The sequence below is a fragment of the Notolabrus celidotus genome, chromosome 18 (assembly GCF_009762535.1).
Source record: "Notolabrus celidotus isolate fNotCel1 chromosome 18, fNotCel1.pri, whole genome shotgun sequence".
NCBI classification, from domain to species: Eukaryota; Metazoa; Chordata; class Actinopteri; order Labriformes; family Labridae; genus Notolabrus; species Notolabrus celidotus.
The window spans coordinates 15,480,554-15,504,392 of NC_048289.1; the positions used below are offsets into that span (position 1 = coordinate 15,480,554).

The 23,839-nt window shown below is 38.7% G+C and overlaps 1 protein-coding gene across 2 annotated transcripts; it reads right to left on the reverse strand.

Annotated features, from left to right (window-relative positions):
* Positions 1-844: 844 nt before the first annotated feature.
* itgb3b (integrin beta 3b) lies at positions 845-23,832 on the reverse strand. Of its 2 annotated transcripts, none has more exons than XM_034708238.1 (16): positions 23,543-23,832; positions 23,305-23,426; positions 22,525-22,634; positions 21,442-21,646; positions 21,089-21,341; positions 19,093-19,255; positions 18,345-18,506; positions 18,109-18,204; positions 17,262-17,351; positions 16,592-16,726; positions 14,977-15,421; positions 9,030-9,252; positions 8,840-8,940; positions 8,227-8,346; positions 2,148-2,314; positions 845-1,541 (listed from the first exon to the last, which is right to left on the reverse strand). In XM_034708238.1, exons 1-16 carry the CDS (start codon positions 23,548-23,550, stop codon positions 1,473-1,475), a joined length of 2,469 nt encoding a protein of 822 aa, XP_034564129.1. In that variant the 5' UTR covers positions 23,551-23,832; the 3' UTR covers positions 845-1,472. The 2 variants fall into 2 exon arrangements, with proteins under 2 accessions (XP_034564129.1, XP_034564130.1); XM_034708239.1 differs by having other exon boundaries at positions 22,525-22,610; positions 23,543-23,831.
* Between the last annotated feature and the right edge of the window lie 7 nt (positions 23,833-23,839).

The following is a 23,839-nucleotide window of genomic DNA, read 5'->3' on the forward strand; positions in this document are numbered from 1 at the left end:
AGTTTTATTTGCACAAAGTTAAATATTGTGTGTAGACTGAGCCTTCATGTAAAGTACTGATTGATCTCAAGACCGTCCCACATATATTAAACCTAAATGTAAAATTTAATGCAGCATGGAAAACCACCCAAGTTTTTAATCATGCTGCATTAAATACATGAATCTAAAATACTAATTCCTCTCAGCTCATTTCCAGTGTTATGTTAATGGAGATGTTCAATGTTGGCAATTTAACTAACAATATGTCAATCTTTGACTAATTATTCTATCTAGCAATAAGGTTTATGACTTATAAGACATGAATTAGCTTACTTAGAGGAAGAGGAAGTAAGCCCACCTTAATGTGAAAAGCAGCACATAGAATATCTAAATGCCAGTCCCCCATTGAATTATGATTGCAATTTAATTCCAGGAGATGGAGGCAGAGTGTTGCAGACAAAAAGACCTGAACACTGCCGTCAGACTGTAGAGGGGGCATCTGACTGTTTTAACTTACAAAAAATACGTTTTCACTATTACGTTTGCCTATTAGAATAACTTAATTTGAGCATTGCCTTGGAAAATCCTTGTTGCCATTAAACATTATCGTTTACTAGTATTTTTAACCCTTCATGCTGAGTGACGACAAGCTAATATCTGAGTTTTCTAATTGATTATCTGGGAGTATTTTTGGGAAAAACTGAGTTTCAGAATGCTAAGGCCAAAATTATCAAGCATTCTTATTATAGGGAAAACTGTATACATCCGAAAGTGTTGTAAATGTATGTTCATTTTTCCTTGAGATCTAATATCTTTAACATGCATTTATAGAATAATGCTCCATAGTCCACACAGAACACAGCAGTAGTTTTCAGTAAATTAACATCTTTACTCCAAACCACACTGAATTTCCAGCACATCATTTTGAAACAACTTTTCAAAGGTTGAGAACAGGTTGATATTAATAGCATTATGCAGACAATTGTGGGCCACAAATGTATGTGTGTGTGTATGACCCAGCATATGTTCTTCCCCTGATTTCAAGGAGGAAATCAAGTACATCCCTTTTTTGAAAATACAATTTCCACTCAGTCTCAAGTGATATCAAGTCATGGGGGTTAGGATGATGTTCCACGTCAAGGTTTCTGGGTCATCTTCAACACTTGCCAATGAAAATAGACTTTACTGTTGACTTTTAAAAATAACAATATCTACAGACTTTAGGGGCTAAGTACAAACAGGTCCAACAAAATAAAAACTCTTGGTGGGAAAAGTCTTGGTTCAACACAAAATATCAAAACGTCTCATTTATCAATGTAGCATAAGCAGGTTAGTAACCCCTGACAAACCGTAAAATAATTTCTACATATTTACAAACACAAATAATTATTCATTATTGTCTTGTGACAGTAGAGGCCTGCACATGATTGCGTAACTTCTCACAAAGACCAGTTCAAATCCACTACTCCATCCTTTGACCTGGTTCAGATGTGTCAGTCTTTTCCTCTGTATGTGATGTTTGTAAAGGTGGATGTGGCTCCTTTGTAAAGAGGATTGTGTCCCTGTTGAAAAAATACACACAAAGAGAAATCAATAAAGGTGATACAGGATAATATATGAGATGTTCAAAGTACTGTGTGACTGTGTAATAGAAAAACTACAGGAGAAAATGGAAATGGCTGTTCTTAGTGTTATTCCTGACACACTTTCTTCAATTAATCATACCCGTTCATTTAGACACATGTATCAACTTAATTGTGTGGCTTATAAATTTCACTTTCTTTACTAACAAAGCATCAGGAAAGGTTTCAGGTTTATGGGATTTTGGTCTGTTACCAGTAAATGGCTAATTAGCTTCACCTAATTTAAACCCAGCCCTTCCGATGGCTTTCTTCTGTTCTGCTGTGAGTTAAAGCAGGCCACAAAAAATAATAAAAAACATTTTCAGCCAACAAGAGTGAGGGACTACGTGTGTGGCCTTTGTGTGAAAGTGTGTGAATAAAGGTGCTTGCAGTCCAGACCAAGAAAGGAGGATTTGGTAGCATCAAAGCCTTGTATCTTTAATATTCAAGACCACATAAGCATTGACTGTACCTTAATTTCTATCTCACACACATTTAATGACACAAAAAGTAAGTGTAGATCATGCGGCCACATGCTCAATTTACCGTGTCCCACTTAGCTCGAGCGCGTTCTTCCTCAAATTTGGCAAACTCCCGTCTGTCGTGAATGGTGACCAGCAGTTTCCAGATAAGCAGAGCTGCCAAGCCAAGAAAGAGGATGGCTCCAGCTACAGATAGAAGCACCACCAAAACATCTGGACCCTTGGGGCAGTCTTGGTGGGAGAGGAAGAGAAGAAGAAGGAGAAGAAGAGATAAAGGACTGAGCCATGTGGGCATGCAGAAGATCAGCTAGGAGTTAGGAAGGAGGAAGCCTGATTTCATAACACAATTTCCTCCCTGTCTTCCTCTCCACTCATGTAGATTCAGTGTTGCTGCTAAATCTTCCACACAGACCTTTATATCAAGAAATGTGCATTTGAATTCTTGAAGATATAATTTTATTATATTGACACCAAATAGGAACCTTCAACATTGATAAATGACTTAAACACATCAGTGCCAAAACCGCCTTACCCAAAGTGTCCACTTGAGGCTGGTATCAAAATTGAGTACATAGCCATAGTGGCCACATATTTAAATTCACAACTTCACAGCCTGGTACAAAAACTTATGGTCACTATACATGTTCAGGGGTTGATTTTTTCCAATCCTCATCTATCCAAACTATATCAAGGCTCTACTTTATGACCAATTCTTGTAAAGTTTTCTTGAAATGTTAGCACTAATTAGCAGCAAGTACTGTCTATGCTCAGCATACTTGGCTTGTAATTTGTGCATGCAAATGATGGAGTCAGGATTTTATTTTGATTCTTTACTTGATAGGAGAACTTAAGAGAGACAGGAAACGTGAGAAGAAGGGGCATGGAATAATTCGTTAAATAGCAAACTAGGAGGGCCGGGAGTCAAATTTAAAAGCAGCCGAAGTACCTTAACCTCTTTAAATGAGGCAAGTTGGGATTGTTGTTGTGATGCTTTTCCTACAGATGATACGTTTTGAATTGGCTTGCTTGTGCGGTTTAACCAAGCGGCAACCTCCGGTCTAAAAATATGAGTCCAATGCAGAAGTGCTAAAAACTGCAGTTCATCGAGGATCCACTTGAGGCTGGCTCCGGAAGTACCAGAAACCACATACACACCAATTCAAAAAGGCGATCTTTACAGCAGAAATAAACGTGTTTACAGCCTGGTACAAAAGACGAGTATAGTCTGGATAGCTCATTTCTCGATCGACACACACTGTACGGGGGGTGAATTTTTTTCTTACACAGCAATTTCGAAGATATTGAGATTACAAGTCTTCCAATGAGAGGCACAGGTGACTTGATTGACAGGCAGGAACACTGTAGCTGTTGGCTAGGAGGCTCAAAGACTCTTTACGTCACAATCGCTCGACAGCAGCAATATGGCAGCCCCCGCGATTGGCCTCAAAACAGCTCTTCAGAAACAGATGGGTGACATCACGGATCCTACATCCATATTTTATACAGTCTATGGGTTTAACCCACAGCCCGCCCTCCTTATGAAGACTAAGGTAAGCAAGCAAGCAAAGAGCAGTGATCCCATTACGCCCCAAACACCCTTTCAGATTTTTAGTCGAATAAACAAACAACACTTATCAGCTAACACCAAAGTCAGAATCTCAATCTGTTGGAAAGACAGCCACCTGCATATATTGTTGAACTTTAATAAGCTGACAATTGAAAAACACCCCTTCCTATTGATTACCACCTTCTTGCCCAAACATTTGACTCCAATAAAATGAGGTTATGAAGCTTAAGATACCAAACATGACGCTCTTAAAAAGAAAGTATGCAAACTAACCAGTGACATTGTGGCTTTGTCCTCTGTTTACGCAGCCTTTAACTGACAGCTGTCGCACTGAGAGGCAAATGAAATGAAACCCATTAATAAGGTTTTATCTGACATGAATAACACAAGCTTTCCAAAGGTGACCGGATCCATGACAGTGATGGAAGAGAATGAGTATACTGCAACACTGGTGAACAAAAGGCCATGGGACCTAAAATACCGGAGAGCAGAGTGGAGGATGGGTTGAAGTGGAAAAATAGTAACCTCTCACAGCCAGGCCACAAATCTCCCGTCCCTCAATGTGGTCTGGCAGAATTCAAAAGGAATTTTATTTTTACAGTTTGAAGAAGGATGAACAATAATGACTGACAGTACTCTCGTTTAAAGAGTCATTGAAGAGACATGAAGCCATCCTTCATCAGACTGGAATGTTACATCACGTGTGGTACTTTCCTTGATCATTTTTTCCCCATCATTACACGGAGAACTATGTTTCAATTTAACCACCAAATATGTTTCTGAATACACATGAGGGAGAGCAATAGGCCATGTGCAGTTGAAGCACATAGCACATTTTAGAGGTTTCGTAGTTTTTGGCAAAGACTCAGCTGTGTTTCATTAGTCCACTAATAAGTCTGACCTTTGGTTCACAGGCAGACTTGATTCTTTTATGGCAGTTTTCTAATCTGAAATCTGTTGCAAGCATTTAGACAGAGACTTCAAGCTGGCTTTTTGGGGTTCCAAGAAAAAAGAGGGCCGTTGTAAATGGTTGATTTAAGGCCCTTACTTTATCTAAAAAACCAACCACTACCAAAGAGTGGTTCTATCTAAAATTTCATATGGGGGATTTTTTTAAATTTTTATTTTGCGTATTTTTCACTGGTTGGGCTAGCTTGCTTGTGGGCAGTATACTTAGTTTTTCTATTATTACCAGAAATATGCAATCGTTTTTTGGCCACTTGAGGGCAGCAGAAACAAGCTGTGAACACAAAATTGACATATTACAGTTCCACTATAGGCGTTTTTCGACTGTGGGAACTTCACCCTGGAACTAGGGACTTTACCCCTGAACTATCAGGGTTAGATAATCTCCCCTCTTGGGGGGTAGTACTTTTCAAAGGTCCTGGGACTTTCGGTTGAACGTAACAGTGTTTGCGGAGTTTCCACAGCTGTTGACACACAGAGGGAGTTCCTGGGAATGCATACTAGTTTAGCTTTTTATTAAGATTTCAAAATATTATTAAATATATATTTTTTTCTCCATACGTCACTGGCCTGATTTGCATTATCTACCCGGGACTTCAGCCCGCGGTCGAAACGCAGACAACTATGGGGGCACAGGAACCTTTTAGTTCCGGGTAAAGTAGTTCTGGGGGCTGAAAGACCCCGGACTCTTTGTCGAAATGCAACTTATAAAGCTTCTATGAAGGAGTCAATTGGTTGTGAAATTAATTGAAATTAATAATGATGCCTCTTTATGATTTATTAAGGCAAACATGACAGCCAGAAAAAGATTGACAATTTGTATACTCAAGCTTTCAATGCTTGAAACACCTGCAAGGGGGTAGGTGTAAAACCAGATGATCCACAACACACAGACAATCTTTGTCTGCCAAAATCAAATAACTCAAAACTTCCTCACAACAACTTTAAGCTAGCATCTCAAACATGACAGCAAACAGTTACTTATCAACACAACAATAAGCTTTAGCAGTCATCTGGAGTTGTCTTTTTGGCTACCTAATACATGCTAATCTAATATTCATTCCTGCTTCAACTTCAATTTAGCTGCTAAATGCTCCACTGTACTTGCCTGCTAGTTGCTAACTTTGCTCATCTGTTGTTTGATGCAGGGTGGCCAACAGAGAAGGCTTTAGAGCACAACTGCCTGCTGTGGCTGAATAAGGATGTAAGGGTTGAGGGAGTGAGGCGAAACAGTAAAATCTAGGCTGGAAAACCAAAACAATTAGCTGACAGTGGAGATTAAGCTAACTGCAAAGCTGGGAGGAGGGATAACTCTTTGTTGGATGGCCAATGAAAGCCATTCTTAAGCACATCTTTCCCATTTGAGTTCATTCATATTAAAATAATCATAATCAGCCTCTTTACTTTTATTTGTTACATATTCAGTAAAGAATAGCAATGTAACAAAGAAAACATGACATGATTTGATGCTATAATTAACATTTCATTCTCTCTGTTTGTTCAGAACGAAGCACAATTTAAAATCTGGTAGCAATTTTTGTCTTTATTGCAAAAATGTCAAACGTTGACACTTCCAGCCACCATTGTTAAGAGCCATCTGGTCTGTTCATGTGTGTGCTTGTTTGTTTTTTAGGGCCTGATCTCTGTATGTCTTACTTTTTAATTCACTTAAGTGAATTGTGTTCACTTTCACACGCATATGTATGTGCATACTAAGGCAAGAGGATAGAGGATAGCTGGTTAATGTAAAGAGGAAATTAGGGTGAACTTTTACAGCCAACTTCAAAGCTTTTCTTCTCTTTCACTCCTCTCAGACCTTATTTCCTGTATCCTGTTCCTCAACTGACCATTCTAAACCCTTATGCTACCACCAATATAGTTTCAATACAAATCATGTCAGGCTGCAACTACAACTTATGAAACCCATATGGTTAATAAATGAGACAAAGGATTTCTTTGGTAACAAAGCTTCATGCTTGCCTATAAAGTCTCCTCTTACACCTTTGCCTTCTTTCCTCTGGAGGATTTGTGTAGTCAGCGGGTCCCAGGAGGACCTGGGCAGCTGTTTACGACCCTTTTTGACTCAACAGGGTGCACTGTGTTCAAGGCAAATTTTGGTTTACTTCTCAGCTACCCAGTCGTGCCTTAATTAAACACACACATTCATTAAAGGCAGACCCTGGGACAGACTTTCTCTGCGGGCACTGCTGGTCATTAAAGGCTGTTTTACCATCCCGCACTCTTTCTTTTTGGCCACTTTACAAGCAGATGAAGGGCATGCACAGGGAAGAGACAACTTGTACAAGGGGGAAGAAAAAACACATAGCTTTCACAAGGCTATGACATTTTCTGCATCCAATATAGGTTCAATGTTGATGTATTTCATGTATTATATTTAATCATCTTTCTGTGGTAATTGCTTTTATTTCTATCCATCATTTCGGCTTTACTTATATCTTACATATTATGCTACCATCATTTTTGTAACTGGTCTTTAGATAGTATCAAATGATAACTCAGCCACTTTGGGACAGCTGAACAACCTTACAACTACCATTGCATAAAATTGTGATGGGACTATAGACTGTATAAAATATGGACGTAGTATCCGTGACGTCACCCATCTGTTCCTGAGCGCTGCTTTGAAGCCAATCGACGGCAGGAGCCATATTGGAAATGCGGAATTCAACCAGTCAAAGTGTGACGTAAAGGGGCGGAGTTTGAGCCTCCTAGCCAACAGCTATGTGTTCCCGACCAGAAGTCAAGTCAGTCATGTCCTTATTTGGGCAAAACCTTGTAAACGTAATAGCTTCTGAACCGTTGCGTTAAAAAAAAAATTCACCCCCCGTACAGTGTGTCGCAATCGGGAAATTAGCTGCGTAGAGTCAAGCCGTTTTTTGAACCAGGCTGTAAACATGTTTATTAATGCTGCAAAGATCGTCTTTTTTGAATTGGTGTCTATGTGGTTTCCGGTGTTTCTGCAGCCAGCCTCAAGCGGATTCTCGATGAATTGCAGTTTATAACACTTCCGCATGGGCTTCATCGTTTGAGACTGGAGGTTGCTGCTTGGATGGGACACAGGATGACAAACAATGGCTTGGTCAAATATCCAGCAGACATAGAGCAGCAAGCTTTCATATTAAGTTTCTCACTTTGCCCGTTTGCTGTGTAATGTTGTTCAGGTAGTGTACGGGTTCAGTGTACTGGTTCAGAGGCAGCAAAAACAATGTACTGAATGACAATAATCCCCTCTTTTTTAAGTTATTTTTTTGGTATTTTTGCCTTTATTGGATATGATAGCTGAAGAGAGACAGTAAATATGGGGAGTAGAGAGAGGGATAAGACATCCAGCAAATGGTCCAGGCCGAAAGTCAAACCAGCGACCGCTTTACATGCGCTTAAACCGCTAGGCCAATGACACCTCAAGAAATCTCTCTTCAAAACTAACACTAGAGTTTAGGGCTTATTCCCCCCGGGTTTCTGACCAAGAGCAACACCTTGTACATAATGTATTATGATTTAATCTATTAATAATATTGAAAATATTGATTCATACAGCTTTTAATATTTGCTTTTGGGTCAGCTATCCATGTAGGAAGAATCCTCATACCTGGCTCTTTGACAACAAACAGTATGGACTTGCCACTGCTGTCCTCGTAGTACTGGAAACGCTCCAGGCAATCATCTTGATCCTTGTAGGTACAGTTCACAGCATTTGTATCATGAAGCACTACATGAAGAAAAATGGTATACCAGTTAGGTCTTGTTTTTGAGATGGAAACTGAGTTTTTTAAACTCATGTAAGCTTCTTGTCACTTTTATTTATTCAATTAATTCACACTGAGAAACTTAGTTTTTCTCATTATCCCCCTTTACATTGCCAGTTTAATGCAGGACTGTTGACCTCTGTATGGCTTACTGTCAATATAATATATCACAGGGTATAGCGGTGGGGCAAATTTATTCCCCTCCTGAGGTAGTAACAGAGGCATTGCAGAGGTGAAATTGTGTCACTGTTTAAAGTTTTATATGCAATCAATGTGTATGATAAAAGTCAAAATATAATGGGGTAAAAGACTGACATTAAAACTTTATTTTATAGAAAATAAATAAAAGAAGGTCTTGCTAAGAATGAGTAGAAGGTCTGTTTGCATAGGGTTAGTGAGTAAGTGCCATGAGATACCTTAAAACTAGTAATAACTGGTGTCTCAGCTGGATCTCACCTAATTCATCAACGAGCACAATTTCATCCTTGCAGATCCGAGAGCAGGTGTTGTCCTCAAACAGCGTTCCCCTCTTGAAGTGCTTACACTCCACACACTCCCTTTAGGAAGAAAAAAATACATTTGTTGAACACATCATTAAAAATGGCATCCCTGACACAGTATATGACAACTAGGTGTGCAAGCTTACTTCTTCATAGTGCAGGCATCAGGGCAGGTGGGGCATTTGTCACATGTGGCCCCATAAGCACCAGGTTGCGTGCACTCACAGGCTCCACACACACACTGGCCTCTCCCACTGCAAAGCAGACCCACGTTGGACATACAGGTGTCAGTGCGCCTGGAGCAGTTACAGTTCTCACCCTGCCAGTCTGGTGCACACTGGCAGAAGCCACAGTTGCAGATGCCATGGCCTGGTGAAGAAGGGAAATACAGGAATAATACAATACAGACATACAGGAGGAGAGAAATCAACCATTCACAATTTCACAACTCTTCAGGACCTTTTCGGTAGCGCATGGGTATATATGACAAAACCACCAAATGTCTGTGGGTTTGTAGAGGTTTGTCAAAGCCACTCCAACACTGTTTATTGAATACATGTTCTCTGCAGAAACGGAAGCAAATAGACAATAGAGAAGAGGAGGACAGTACAGCAAGTGAAATTCTGTGGGAAAAGGAGGGTGTGGTTGGAGTTGTGAAACAAAGAGAAAGGGCTTGGACTGCTAAGGCTTGACAAGACTGTAATTCAAACTGTTGTGGATTATTTGTTTTGAAGAATACAACTTAAGGCTAATATTAACTCATATTGTTATTAATAAGCATATTAGCAAGTCTGCAGTCCTTGTCATACATTTTTTTCTCTTTTGAGTCTCACCAAAGAAGCTTACATTTATCTTGTCATTCTTTTCAAACCAACGTGCACCATACAATCAGTTTATGGTTATTTCCTTCTTTTTTTTAAAAACTTGATGTTTACAATGACAAGAAATGTTTTGACTCCATCATAATTTAATATTTAGTACCATTTGAGCTACCCTGACACAGGTTTTCTCTGAACATTTTGGGAATTAGAAATAAAAAAAAGTTCTGTATTTCAACAGTTTGGCAGGTCTGCATGATGACCAGTTCAACTTGTTAAGTGGTTATGAGTGCATGACCACAGGTCTGTGTCATGCTTTTGTGTATTTCCCCGTTGTGATGAGGTTTAACTTTGAGAAACTGCATGCAAGCAGGAGGAGTATGAATCACTTTGCTTAAGAATATTTAGAGCAACAAACATGCTAACTAAAAGAAGAAAACTACAACATGCTGGCTTGTGATGAAAGGGTCGGTGGATCACAGTTCGGAGTAACTGTTGTGGAGTGTAGGAACTTCAAGAAGTACCTTGGCATGAGTGTTGATGGTGTACTGTGCAGGATTGCTATACTTTGATACTGTCTCTGATTTATTTATTTTCCAAAATTGCTTTAGTTGTAACTTTCTATTTTTGATGTGATAGGTTGTCTTTGCATTGTCTGTATTGCTCTGTGTGTTTTTATGTTTTCAATGCTGTCACTATAAGGAAGTGTAAAGGACACTATCCACTAGAGATATGGTCTCTTTTATATGTGCATAAGATTCCCTTTTTGACAATTTCTGATTGTTTGCTCTATTATGTGTCTATATTTGAAAAGTTCAATAAAAACATGTTAAATTTTTTTTAAAAATGCTGGCTAAAAGAAGCAAACTAAAACATACTATCTAAAAGAAGCAAACTAAAACATGCAGGCTATATGAAGCAGAATAAAGCATGCTGTCTATAATAAGCAAACTAAAACATGCAGGCTATAGGAAGCAAACTAAAACATGCTAGCTAAAAGAAGCAAACTAAAACATGCTGGCTATAGGAAGAAAACTAAAACATGCTGGCTATAAGAAGCAAACTAAAACATGCTAGCTAAAAGAAGCAAACTAAAACATGCTGGCTACAAGAAGGAAACTAAAACATGCTAGCTAAAAGAAGCAAACTAAAACATGCTGGCTACAAGAAGGAAACTAAAACATGCTAGCTAAAAGACAAAATCTAAAATGCTTCCCAAAGAAGCAGACTAGACATTTTATCTAAAAGAAGCAAACTAAAACATACTATCTAAAAGAAGCAAACTAAAACATGCTAGCTTAAAGAAGCAAACTAAAACATGCTAGCTTAAAGAAGCAAACTAAAACATGCTAGCTAAAAGAAGCAAACTAAAACATGCAGGCTATAAGAAGCAAACTAAAACATGCTAGCTAAAAGAAGCAAACTAAAACATGCTGGCTACAAGAAGGAAACTAAAACATGCTAGCTAAAAGACAAAATCTAGAATGCTTCCCAAAGAGGCAGACTAGACATTCTAGCTAAAAGAAGCAAACTAAAACATACTATCTAAAAGAAGCAAACTAAAACATGCTAGCTTAAAGAAGCAAACTAAAACACGCTGGCTAAAAGATGCAAACTAAAACACGCAGGCTATAAGAAGCAAACTAAAACATGCAAGCCTAAAGAAGCAAACTAAAACATGCTGGCTATAAGAAGCAAACTAAAACATGCTAGCTAAAAGAAGCAAACTAAAACATGCAGGCTATAAGAAGCAAACTAAAACATGCTAGCTTAAAGAAGCAAACTAAAACATGCTGGCTAAAAGATGCAAACTAAAACACGCAGGCTATAAGAAGCAAACTAAAACATGCAAGCCTAAAGAAGCAAACTAAAACATGCTGGCTATAAGAAGCAAACTAAAACATGCTAGCTAAAAGAAGCAAACTAAAACATGCAGGCTATAAGAAGCAAACTAAAACATGCTAGCTAAAAGAAGCAAACTAAAACATGCTGGCTACAAGAACGAAACTAAAACATGCTAGCTAAAAGACAAAATCTAAAATGCTTCCCAAAGAAGCAGACTAGACATTCTAACTAAAAGAAGCACACTAATTGAAGCCAGCTAAAAGGACCAAACTATAACAAGCTAGATCAAGACAGCCTAACGAGCTAGCATAACACCAGCATTGCGTTTCTACTCCTATGTTCAAAGTACTTTTTTTTCTGACCCAAAAAATATCTGACCAAGACAATTTGAACACTTTTTAGCATGGAGCTCTTCACATTTGATTTCATATGCTGGAAAACAGAAGTGGTTGGTCATGTTTCTACAGTTGTTTAGAGACTGGAAACCCCATTTCATTGTATTCCATTTTGTTCCTGTGGGGGACTTTTTTTTAAGATGCACAACTCAGTGTGTGTGTAAGGATAAAGTTGCCCACATGTGTTTGTTGTTCCATTTATCTGTGTGTCAATAAAAGAGTGACTGTGCAAAAAACATTGTGGCCTCTATCCACAAAACAATGCCCTGGTAAACAATAAGACAGGAAGTACTACACTAGTATGACAAAATAAAAATGGACCATGACCAAACTATCATTTCCACATGACCACAGGACCGCTGACTTTTAATTACACCCTTCTGTGGGGGAAGAACACAGACCATGATCCTCATCCTGAGCAAGGTATTTCCAGACAAAAGCAGACCACTTTTTTACACACACTTAACATACTCAGTTCATTTCAACTTGGCCCTTTTTTCTGACCAAACATGGGTTTATTTTTAGCTTCATTACACTGCATGAGCCAGTGTGTAAGCAGAAAGGTATTTTTCATGTTAATCTATGTGCACTGGGGAATACAGGGAAACATTTCCTTGTGAGAAGAGCAGAGGGGGGATATAATGATAAATGAGATCTAATGGTATTGTGAAGCCATGGGCAGAAGTAAAGTATTTGCCACTTGAAACTATGCAATCAACAATGCTTTACTAAAATGTACTCTTAGCAATTTAAGTAAGTTGATGTTTGAACTAATGAAGCAAAGCACTTGTGAGATCCCTGTAGATGTTGACTATGTTGCTCTCACTTCTCACTCACTTCTCTTTCTGTTCTGTCTTTTATCTCTCCTATTTCTCTAACATTTTTATCCTGACATTCTCACCTGGAAAGTTTGACTTTCAAGGTCTTTTTAGGAGAAGAATGAGAACATCAATATTACTTTCATTACTACCCTTTTGGTGATGGACCTAGCTAGCATGACTGAAGGCAGAAACAAACAGCCAACCGTGCTCTATGAGAACTTGTTTTTACATGTCTTATTACGTATGGGTAACAATGAGATAAGTGGTCATTAAGTAAGCTTAATAGGTGCTAGCATAGCAATCTTCACAGTAACTTGAGCCACACTAGCTAAGCTAGCTCTGTACTTGTGCTTTATCTACACTAATAGGGCGAAATGAAAAAAACTGTACACTTTTGTCATTGTAAGGAAGATTCTGCTAGCCTTGATCACTTCAAATAAATACCCTTAATTAGCAAAAAAAAAAACTGCCAAGCTCCTCTAAAATAGTTAGCATCAAAATTTGATGATTTACAATCAGTGATGAAAGCTATGAGACCCTTACATATCTTACTATGTCTAACTATTTCTTTGGATTCTTCTTATAAGTTTGATATTAAACTTAAAACTGGCTTGCCAGAATAAAATTGTCATCATATAAAAGTGGGTCCTATTGGTTACTTAATCCAAGAAAGGGTTTCAAAGTATGACATATATACAGTTATAACTTCTGGATAAAAAGAAAATAATTGTTCTAAGAAAAAGATTGAAAATATTGTTATTAGCATGGCATAATGCTTCTCCCCTATTAAAACGATATGATGACCATCCTGAGGGTTAACATCATATGATTTGACTTGATGGCAGCCTGCCTTTTTCCCTAGAAAAACAAAAAATCAAGAAGCTCAGAGTTAAAGCTCTTAATAATGACCAAACACAAACTCATCCTCATCATTTAAAAACCTCCACCACATAAGGGAAACTTTCAGAAAACAGAAAGTCCCCTCTGACCAAAGAGACCATCAAAATCTTTCTTCGTGCATGATTACTGTAGAACTCTGGTACAAAAGCTTGGCCTGGCTGACACAAACATACAACCTGAGCTTACTACACACATCACACCATGTGTTTATTGTGAATGGAGCCCATAGAGGAGGGTTGTTATTGTAAGTAATACTTCCCAGATGGGGTGGGTGGCAAGTCAGAGTGGTGAAGGGGACCACAAACCCCAGTGGCAAAGAGACATACATTCTCTGTAACTCCACTACAGAAACACAATGTGTAACATGGTCAGTAGACTATTTTAGCATCCTGTGTCTTTCAGTCCATATTTTGAGATGTGTGATGTGAAATTTAAAGGAAAAGTGTACAGTTTGAGAAGCTTGTAAGCCTATTGTAGCTTAGCACAATATATTGTATCTATCTAGAGTACCATATCATTTTAAAACTTATCTTATGATTTGGTATCATGGTATGGTATGGTATATAGGGATGCACCAATCCCGTTTTTTAAGGTCCCGATACCAATATCGATATCTGAGCTTTGGTATCTGCTGATACCGATACTAGCCGATCCAATCCCGGTATTGATTTGACAATCTCTATTCCTTAATGTAAGGATAGAATCATGTTTTGGCAACTTCAGGCTTTTCTGACTTTGTCGGAACAATTAAATCCAAAAACCTGTCAATTTTTTCACACTTTGAATCCATTAATAGAAGGTTTCTTTTTTCTTTGCAGTAGGCTAAAGCTGACGTAAAATTCCTCCTTGGGCTTCCATTATATTTTTCAACGAGACTGCCATCCATCGAAACATTACCGCTGCACATGTTCCGGCGGAGTTGTTAACAAAAGAAGCATGCACCTAAACTGCAGAGTCTGTGTGGTTATCCTCCATCATGCTCCACCATGCAAAAATGCACAGACCTGCTAGTGCTGATGACATAGGAGACGCACATGGCTGTTGTAAACACAGACAAGCATAGAACTGAGGTGAATAGATCTGCCATATGGATCAGCACTATATATCGGCCCCCTTGTCACCGATATCCGATCTAGCTTTTTGAGTCCGATCTAGCCGATATCCGATACCAGGATTGGATCGGTGCATCCCTAATGGTACAGTATGGTATCTTAACCCACCCTAGCAACCTGTTTAACAGTCAGGTGGAGAGTATTACCAAGCTTATCATAAAACTCAATTAATCATAAAATGATTTTGCTTATCAGATCTTACCTGAGCACAGTTCTCCCTTATAGCGCAGGCAGTTGAAGTCGTCACACTCACACAGCTTTCCCCAAACTTTTCCGAAGTCACTATTGTGGCAAACACACTGGCCACACACACAGTCTCCTCGACCGCTGCAGATGGCAGACTGAGGTCCTCCAGAGCCGGAGGGTCCACTGCAGCGGTCCTGCTCTGTGGGATTATAATCTCCCTCTGCACACTCACAGTGCGGCCCCAAGCGACCCGGGTGGCACAGGCAGATGCCACACTCGTAGGTGCCATTGCCTTGGTTACACTTGGGGCTATTGGGCTGGGCTTTATTCTGGCACTTGCAGTCGCATTCAAAAGTGACTGTGATGGAAAGAGAGTCCTTAAAGCCCACAGGTTTTATGATGAAGGTTTTCTTCTTCTGTTTGGGGCAACCACGGGCTCTGGCTTCCACACTAAAAGAGACCTGGATGAGAGGAGGAAATTGAAATTGTGACAAAAAATTGGAGGATTTGTTCAAAGATGTTTAGTCCTGTTTTTAAAATTGTTTTCTTAAGGCAAAGAAATTCTTCATGTAGGTTATAATTTTGTGTATCACCCTAGAGTAAAATATTTAACAAATTACAGCATGTCGGCTGTCCAGCTAATGTTGTTTTAATGTGTTGTTTTGCTTTAATATTGTTAGCATTTCATAATTGCCATTAGTTGACAAAGCACAAGGATGCCAGAGAGGGAATGCCTCCATGTGTGTTTGGTAAAAGTAATTTTTCATTTAGCATTACACATCAATCTGGTATATGTCTAAAGGGGGAAAGTTACCACATCTGGAAAGAAAGCCATATATGGAGAAAATAAAAGGAGCTGAGGCAGAGAGAAAGAAATGTGTGGAGGCCAAAAAATGTCACCTGGAGTGAGGAGAGAACAGGGAAAGGAGCCAATAAAGCTGTGATAAAGAAAAAATGCAAAAAAGAAAAAAAAGAATGAGGCGATCTCATGCCAGCAGTATGCTATGAATAAAGTCCAAAGAAGAAAGGGGGAAAAGAAAAAAACACAATATATTACAGATATTAAAAGGACAAGCTTAGAGACAGCGCTGAACAACGTTTTCCCATTATCTGCTCCCTGACACTGTGATGGAAAATCTGTCTTTTAAACATGTAAATAGCATCAAAAAGGGAAATGGAAAGAGACAATGAACAGACTCATATGTAACTTTGTTGCAGCCCAGACATGATACCTATAAACAGTCCACAGTCTTTTTTTAATTTACAGATTTAGTCTATAGTTAAATGTTTGAAATCAAGCTATATTGCTGTGATTCTTCTATGATGAGTTTAACAGATATAACATGTTTTAGATTAATGACCAACTCTCTACAAAAGGTCCCAGAACGGGTCATTTCATCATTTTTTGTGTTGTTTTTCCATCTTTCCATCTTTGTTGTCTTTTCTGTAAAACAGTTTACCGTTTTACATCCTCATACAAATGGAAACCCCTCTGATTAAATAATGTATTACTGCAAATTCACTTAATGGTTGACAGGCTTGCAATTAATTTCCAAAGTGATGCATTGGCATATGTAGAGAGAGTCAAAAGTAGACATGAAGTAATTTAGATAGGCTAGAAATGAACTGACTGTGTCTCCTATCTTCAGACCAGAGCAGGATTTGAGGCCTGGAATGAGCTCTCCGTTCAGACAGGTGGCATTAAAGGACAAGGACAGTTCCTCCGGGACGTCTTGAAGCTCCAGCTCCACTTTGGAACGGATTTTCTGGCAACACCCAAGAAGGAAAAAAGCAAAAAAAAAAACCAAATACACGAGAGCATGAGAACATAGATTTTGACACCAAAATGCCTAATCTCTTGTTCATGTAACATGATGAAAACCAAAACTAGTGAAAACCATTTGTGATTTCAAACTGCTACCATTTATGACACATATTTAAAAATATTCACTGATCTTTTTTACATGTCAATTCAAACAACGCCTATTCTTAATCTGTGTGCATGAACATTTCCTGCTATAAATCAATAAGATGGTAACACAGGGTTAAAGCTTAATATATTTTTCACCTGCTCTGTGCCTTTAAACTCAAATAAAAACTCAGCCTGTTACTTCTGGTCAGCATCAGACCTCGCCCACTGTGGAAGTTCTGCTGAGACTTTGGCTCAACTGTGTCTATGACTCAGACACTGTGGGTGTGTGTCAGCAAACGCATGTCATCCCCTGAAACAGCGTCTAGTCCAAGGTGTGTGTGTGTGTGTGTGTGTCTGTGTTTGTGTTAGTGTGTGTGTGTAACACTTACAGCATAGGCCTTCAGTATGAGCTGAATAACATTGCCCGAGTCATTAGACAGTATTCCTACTGTGGTGCCTGGAATCAACTCGCTGTAGTTCTACAAGACAGAAATACACACAGACTGGAAGATTGTTGAAAAGTAATAAATAGTCAAAACAGTACCTTCAATAAAAAATACAATTTAAATATCAAATGGAAAATGAAGAAGAAGAACATGGAGAAGAAAAGGAGGACAGAAGAAGAAAAGATTAAGAATGGCATTTTCTGATACAATTTATCACTAAATTAATTGGAGAAATAATAAAATGTTTTGTTTTTTATTTTTTTCTCAGTTGAAAAGTAAATACTGCAGGAAAAGATAATCCAAGTAAAGGTTTTCTTTGATGTTATGGTATGAGATAGTTGGGTTGTACTAAACCTTTACTGCCATATGGCCCACAAATATTTGTACTTAAACACCCTGTAAAAGCAAAAGTATGCTGTACTTTAACCGCTGACTGAACAATGCTCCCTAATTCTTAGCTTGTTTGTTTTAGATACGCATCCTCTAGAATCTCTTCCAATACCCTTTTTTTTTAGTAAGAAGTTTGCTTTAATTGTGCTCCAGTTTTGGAAAATGTGAGTTTGTATCCTGCTGTGTCTGAACATTAAAAGGCGATTCAAGTTTTTCCAGTGTTCCAGTGCAGGATCCAAGAACCTCTGTGTAAAACCAGTGAGGTTTGGAGGACTTTATCTTAAAGTATTCAGTGTGTTCAAGATGAGATAAAAACAAATTGGTAGTTTTCATCATCTCAATTTTAGTTTTAAAACATGCACTGAATATACTATGTTGTGTTCTTTTATGTGCTGCTGACCTGGTAAAGAGGAACCACAGGGTTGGTGACGGCAAAGATGAGGTTGATGTTGTTCTCTGACATCTTCTCTGTGATCAAAGCCAGTGATGGGTAATCCTGCGGGGCAAAGTCAGGTGTTGTGGTTGGCATATGTACACATAAAAGCTGACATGTCCCCTGATTTATTTCTGTAGATCAAAACAAAGCCTGGCATCTCCTGTTTGTGCACCAAACACACACTTACAGTACACACTAACCATAGTTGTGGACATGTTGTACATATTGTCAGAATTGAGGTGGCACTTTCCATCGTGGGGCTGCACGATTCCAGAGAGACGGCCATCCAGAGCTACATGAGTCTTAGCATCTGAGGTGAAGATCAGAAGGTGGGATGCACCGGGACGCCACCCAATCTGCTCCTAGATCACATAAAACATCTTAGAATTATTTTCTGAATTAAGGATTTCATCAAAATTTTAGCTTTCATTTTGATGGTCCCTTATTTATTATTTATTTATTTATTTGAACAGAGACAGTGAACAGCTATTTAGTTGTACCAGAGTTAGCTATGAGCTAATTTACATCTGTGGTCCCTGGGCAGGAGACAGAGGTAATGCCTCTGTTAAAAACAAACAGTAGATCATTTAAACAGCTACACAATAATACAGAACCACTATACAACAACAGGGATATATTCACATCAAAACTATCAAAACAATAATAAAATATAAAAATCTAAAAGCACTACACTATAAAGTTAATTATATTTAAGTGTGATGAGTACATGATTAAGTTGATTTTAGCCATGATTTCATCCTCGACTTAATTTCAGAAAACCTGGAGCACTTTCGGATTCCACTCGCTAATGAGTTCCAAGCAGTTGCTGCTATAATAGAGAGGGCTGATTTGCCGAATGGAGAGGATCTGTTTGTGTGTAATGGGGCTAATAGGACTGTAAAATAAAATTAGACTTTTGTGTATGAGACGTCAGGTATCCATACACACTTTGCAAACAGCGGCCTGGATGATGGCGTCGAAACCTCCCTCTGGGGCATCTCGGTTCCTTGACACCATCTGCTTCTTCACCTCCTCTGTGAAGCGGGCTACCTCCTCCGTCAGGGTCAGAACATGTTTGTAGCCAAACTGGGGCAGGCAGGTGGTGTTGATGCTGTCAATTAAACAGAGATCTGAGCTGCTCTCAGTTCTTCATTTACAGCATCTTTGCATTTATAAATGCGTTACCTTCACAACTAATACAAATCTATCCAATGACTGATGAAGCTCTTAACTAAAGGGAAGTTGTGAGGGGGGGAATGGCTGTTAAATGAAACTCATCAGCTGTGTTTGTGTGTAGAATCAAGTTGGAAAATCTCTATACATATTTTAGTTTATGTATGTATCTTCTAGTTTTGCTTTGGAATTTTTGTTCAGGTTTGCAATATTAAAAGTAGTTATCAAACTGAAACTACACACCTTCACTTTCAAACTCTTCATTTGATCTCATTTCAGTGGGATGTACTATTATTTGTAAGAAACATACTAAGAACTAACAGCAATGCGAGCAGCTCTGTGAGGCTGAACTTAGTCATACTAGTGGTTACTTAATGCTAAAGTCAGCATGTGCTCACTAAAACGAGGCTAAATTGCTGATCTTATATTTTCACATTCACTATCATTGAAAATTGTGCTATTATGCTAACATCAGATGATTAGCAATAAAAAACAGCAATAAAAGACCGTATAAAATGTGGGCAGTCTCAGTGACATCACCCTTTGGTTTCTGAAGAGGTGTTTAGAAGACCAAAGATGGAGGTTGTTACTCTGGAGATTCAACAAACTTTGTAAATCTAGAAACCAGCAAAGAGGTGGAATTGAGGCCATAGCCTCATCCACAGCTGCAATGTTCCCAACGGTCAATCAATTCAGTCCCGCCCTTCATAGTGAGGCATTATGTTTTTTTCAACACCAGAGGTTGCCACTTGCTAAAAGCACGTCTTGTAGGAGTTTCATTTAGTGTTGTATATCAGTGAAGTATTGGAAGCATGCAAATTTTCAGCCAAGATGCCACAACACCTAAGGTCAGGAAGTCACCAAAAGTAGTACACTTCATCCTCAAAAAAAAAAAACATGAATATGTGTGCCAAATATCATGGCAATCCATCCAATAGTTTTGGAAACATTTAGAAACCATACAAGTCAAGCTTATGTTGGCACCAATAGAAAACTAGGATTCCCAAAGTAAGCACGTTTTCTCCTCTAGAGACAATGAATGTCTGATTTATGGAAGGGCGTCTATTTCTTTTTTTTAAATGCACCTTCCCAAATAGACTTTCCTTTCACTCTCTTTTGACCCCTCTGTCTCTCTGTATTGTACCACACTAGAACCAAACTCTCCTATTGTCTTATCTTTTATCCAAACATTCCTGGAGGCTGGATCTCAGCAGACTGTTAGCAAGAAAATAAATGACCCAAAGAGACTTTAAACAACCACATCAACCACAGAGGGGCCTTTGGGTGGAGTTAAGTCAGTTTGCATTGGGATCCTTATAACCTCTGGGTAGATTACCTGCAGCTGATTCAGAGCAGCTGACCAAGCACTATGGAGCCACAGTAAGCCTTTAACAAGTGCTGTGACTCTTAGACTGCATGAGTTTTTCCTCTGTTACACTATGTTTAAAGATGTCCTCACAATAATGACTTCCCACAAACAGACATAAACAAGTAGCCAAATGAAAACAACATAATTTGGTAGTCCCATGTATTAAGAGTGTATGGTATTGTTTAATTTTAAAATGAACCACTAAAATAAACTTTCCATCACAAGCAGGTCTGGTTTCACATTAGGTATTTCTTTATAGACAAAGAAGGCGGTCTTGGAGGCTAATCTGGAAATTCTTGACCTTATCAAGTGGGACCAACTTAACATAACATCAATTAATAAGGATGCAAATGTTGTATGAAGCCATTTCTAAACTTAAAACCAATGTATCTTCTCTCTTACCTGTAGCAGGGGTTCTTCACAGCCTCTTTGGGGGAGATATACATGTAAGGTGAGAGCGGCTTGTCCACGAAAGCCCCAAAGCCCATACGAAGGTTGCTAGTGGTGCGGTTCATGGCCTCCGCCAGACCTTTACCCAGAGTCCTCAGACGAAAAAGATCATCGTTCATGGAGTAGGAGAGATCCATGAGGTAGTAGAGATCCACTGGGTAGTCCTCTACCTGACGCACCTTTACTGTGAAGCGTTTTGCATCATCTAGTGGGATACAGAAATTGATTTTGCTTCTACTGGAACAAATGAACATTAATCCTTCAGTTGAAATGAATAATCCCAGGTTTTAGAAGTTTAAACCAACCTGGCCTGAGGTTGATGCTTAGCCTCTGGGGTTTAATCTGGGTGACATCCTGTGTGGCCCCTGCTGCCTTGTTACTAAGGGGCCGGTCCTCAAGCACCTGAAGTTTGCTGTTTGGAGACTCAAGACCTGACGGAGCACAGCCTGCTGCAACCAGGTTACTCTTTAGATCACAGCGAGAAGCACCAGCAACCCCCTGTCCAAACTCCTGAGAGGATAGATCATATATTTTAAACAGGAAAGCAGTTTGATTTAAGCTACTTCCACATGGGTTTGGAAGACCTTTGAACGGTTAAAATGTAAGCAAAATGTTGTTTATTTACAGAATGACCATCTGTGATAAATTATGTGTTGAGAGAGAAGCCATATTGGATTCATTTGGAGGCTTATAGTCCTGAAATGACACAGGACATTGTGTCTTTTACTTCAAAAATGCTCCAAAATAACATCTCTCCTTCAAAACCTTGACATAAAGAAAAACTGTACCTTCATTTTAATGCTCCATCCAATATTATCACTACAAAACAACCCCAACAAGTGCTCCAGAATAAGGTGAACTGGTTTAGCCAGAGTCAAGCCATCATGAAAAAATATCACACTTGAGTGAAAGGCTGAGTTTGTAAACGCCCAGGATGACTTTTACATTATTAAATCATTGCACACATTAGTGTGATCCAGGAAACATGACAACATCCTCATAAAGTCACACCAGTGCAGTCACTGGGACCAGCATGTCTGCTATCTAACCAAAAAAAGTGTTTAGAAATTAGTTAATGACTTTGGCCTAAAAGACACTTGGAAACAGGGGGCATCCTGCCTCTTCAGGTAGGAAGACCAAATCCCAATAAATCAGCTGACAGACAAGTCACAGTAACATCACTGACTCGTCTGAGGAGAACTGCATGTCAAGGTAAAAAAGAAAACACACTGGTCTAGTGACAAGAACTGTGAAAACTTAATGAACTTATTTCACTTAAACCATATGTGTATGAAATCTTCTCAGCCAGATTAGGCTACTTGTCTGATGAGGAGATCTGTACCACCCAGCACCAGGCCTAAATGAAGTCAAGTGGAAAAGACACCCACCTCTTGAAAACACCACGCGCAGCTTGGGTGAACAGCCAGACACTGCTTACATGTGCTGGCCCCTCTGGAGGTACAGACGTTGGAACCTGTAACCAAAAGGGGATTTATCCCTACAAAATAAGAGTCAATCTTTCGAGATTATGTTATTAAAATAACAGGATTATGTGTTTTGACAGTATACATCCTTCTTCTGATTAATACAATACAATAATCCTATTGCTGCCACCAAATATTGATGTTTCAATAAAAATAATATGCGCATTTTTTTCTTTTTTTTCTAATAATATGCACTCTTTTTGACACATCACAACTTTACAACTCCTTGTGATGTCTTAAATTGTAGCCTTTCAATTATCAGTTAGTGATAGTTCAGAGTTCAGAGAAAAAAGTCTCAGAATTCTGACTTTAATCTCAGAATTCTGACTTTAATCTCAGAATTCTGACTTTTTTCTAAGACTTTTGACTTTAATCTCGGAATTCTGACTTTAATCTCAGAAGTCTGACTTTAATCTCAGAACAAAAACATAAAAAATATATACTGGACCTTATTTATTTATTTTTCAGTGGCCCTAATCCTTTTCCGTTAATTATGTCCAAAAACACAGTGAGACTGTTGATATCATTAAATGTAAGAAAAACACTCCAATTTACAATTGAGAATTGATGAAGCAAAACAGGTAGACATTGTTCAATTTAACTTTTAAGAGTAAAAGCTGAGTTCAAATATTTTTAATTAGCTACAGGTGCACTGCATAAAAGCATGAAAAATGTAGAATTTACCGTAAACCAATGTAATTCCAGTAAATAATAAGATCCATACAGTCCTTGTCGCCGGGAGAGCACCCATCCTGGTGCAGCCTCTCTGTGAGGACGGAGCCTGCCAACGAGCCCAGCTGTGGAAACTACAGGCAGAAAAGAACAAGAAAAAAAGTTTGTTCTGCAATAGACTCAAGTCCAAATAGAGTCAAATGTCTCAACACCACCCCTAACTTTACTTCAACACCCCTAATTAGCATACGAGGACATGAAGAGGGCGGGAAGAGTGCAACACAAGTTGGAGGCAAGAGCTTTTAGTTTGGTAGTAGTCTGAGAGCAGCATCAAACATGTAAGGCAGGTTTCACACTGATATCCTTTTAAAAGTGTAGTTTGTCTTAAATGTCTGGCGTATGTTTTTCAAGCCAATTTATTTAGCATAATATCGCAAAATAAGGATACTGCACTTTAACAGTAAAATTAGCATCAGGTTTATCAAGTCTACAAAAGGTTTGCAATGGTCTGCCTGTAGCATGGTCTGTGGTACATTATAGCACTGCC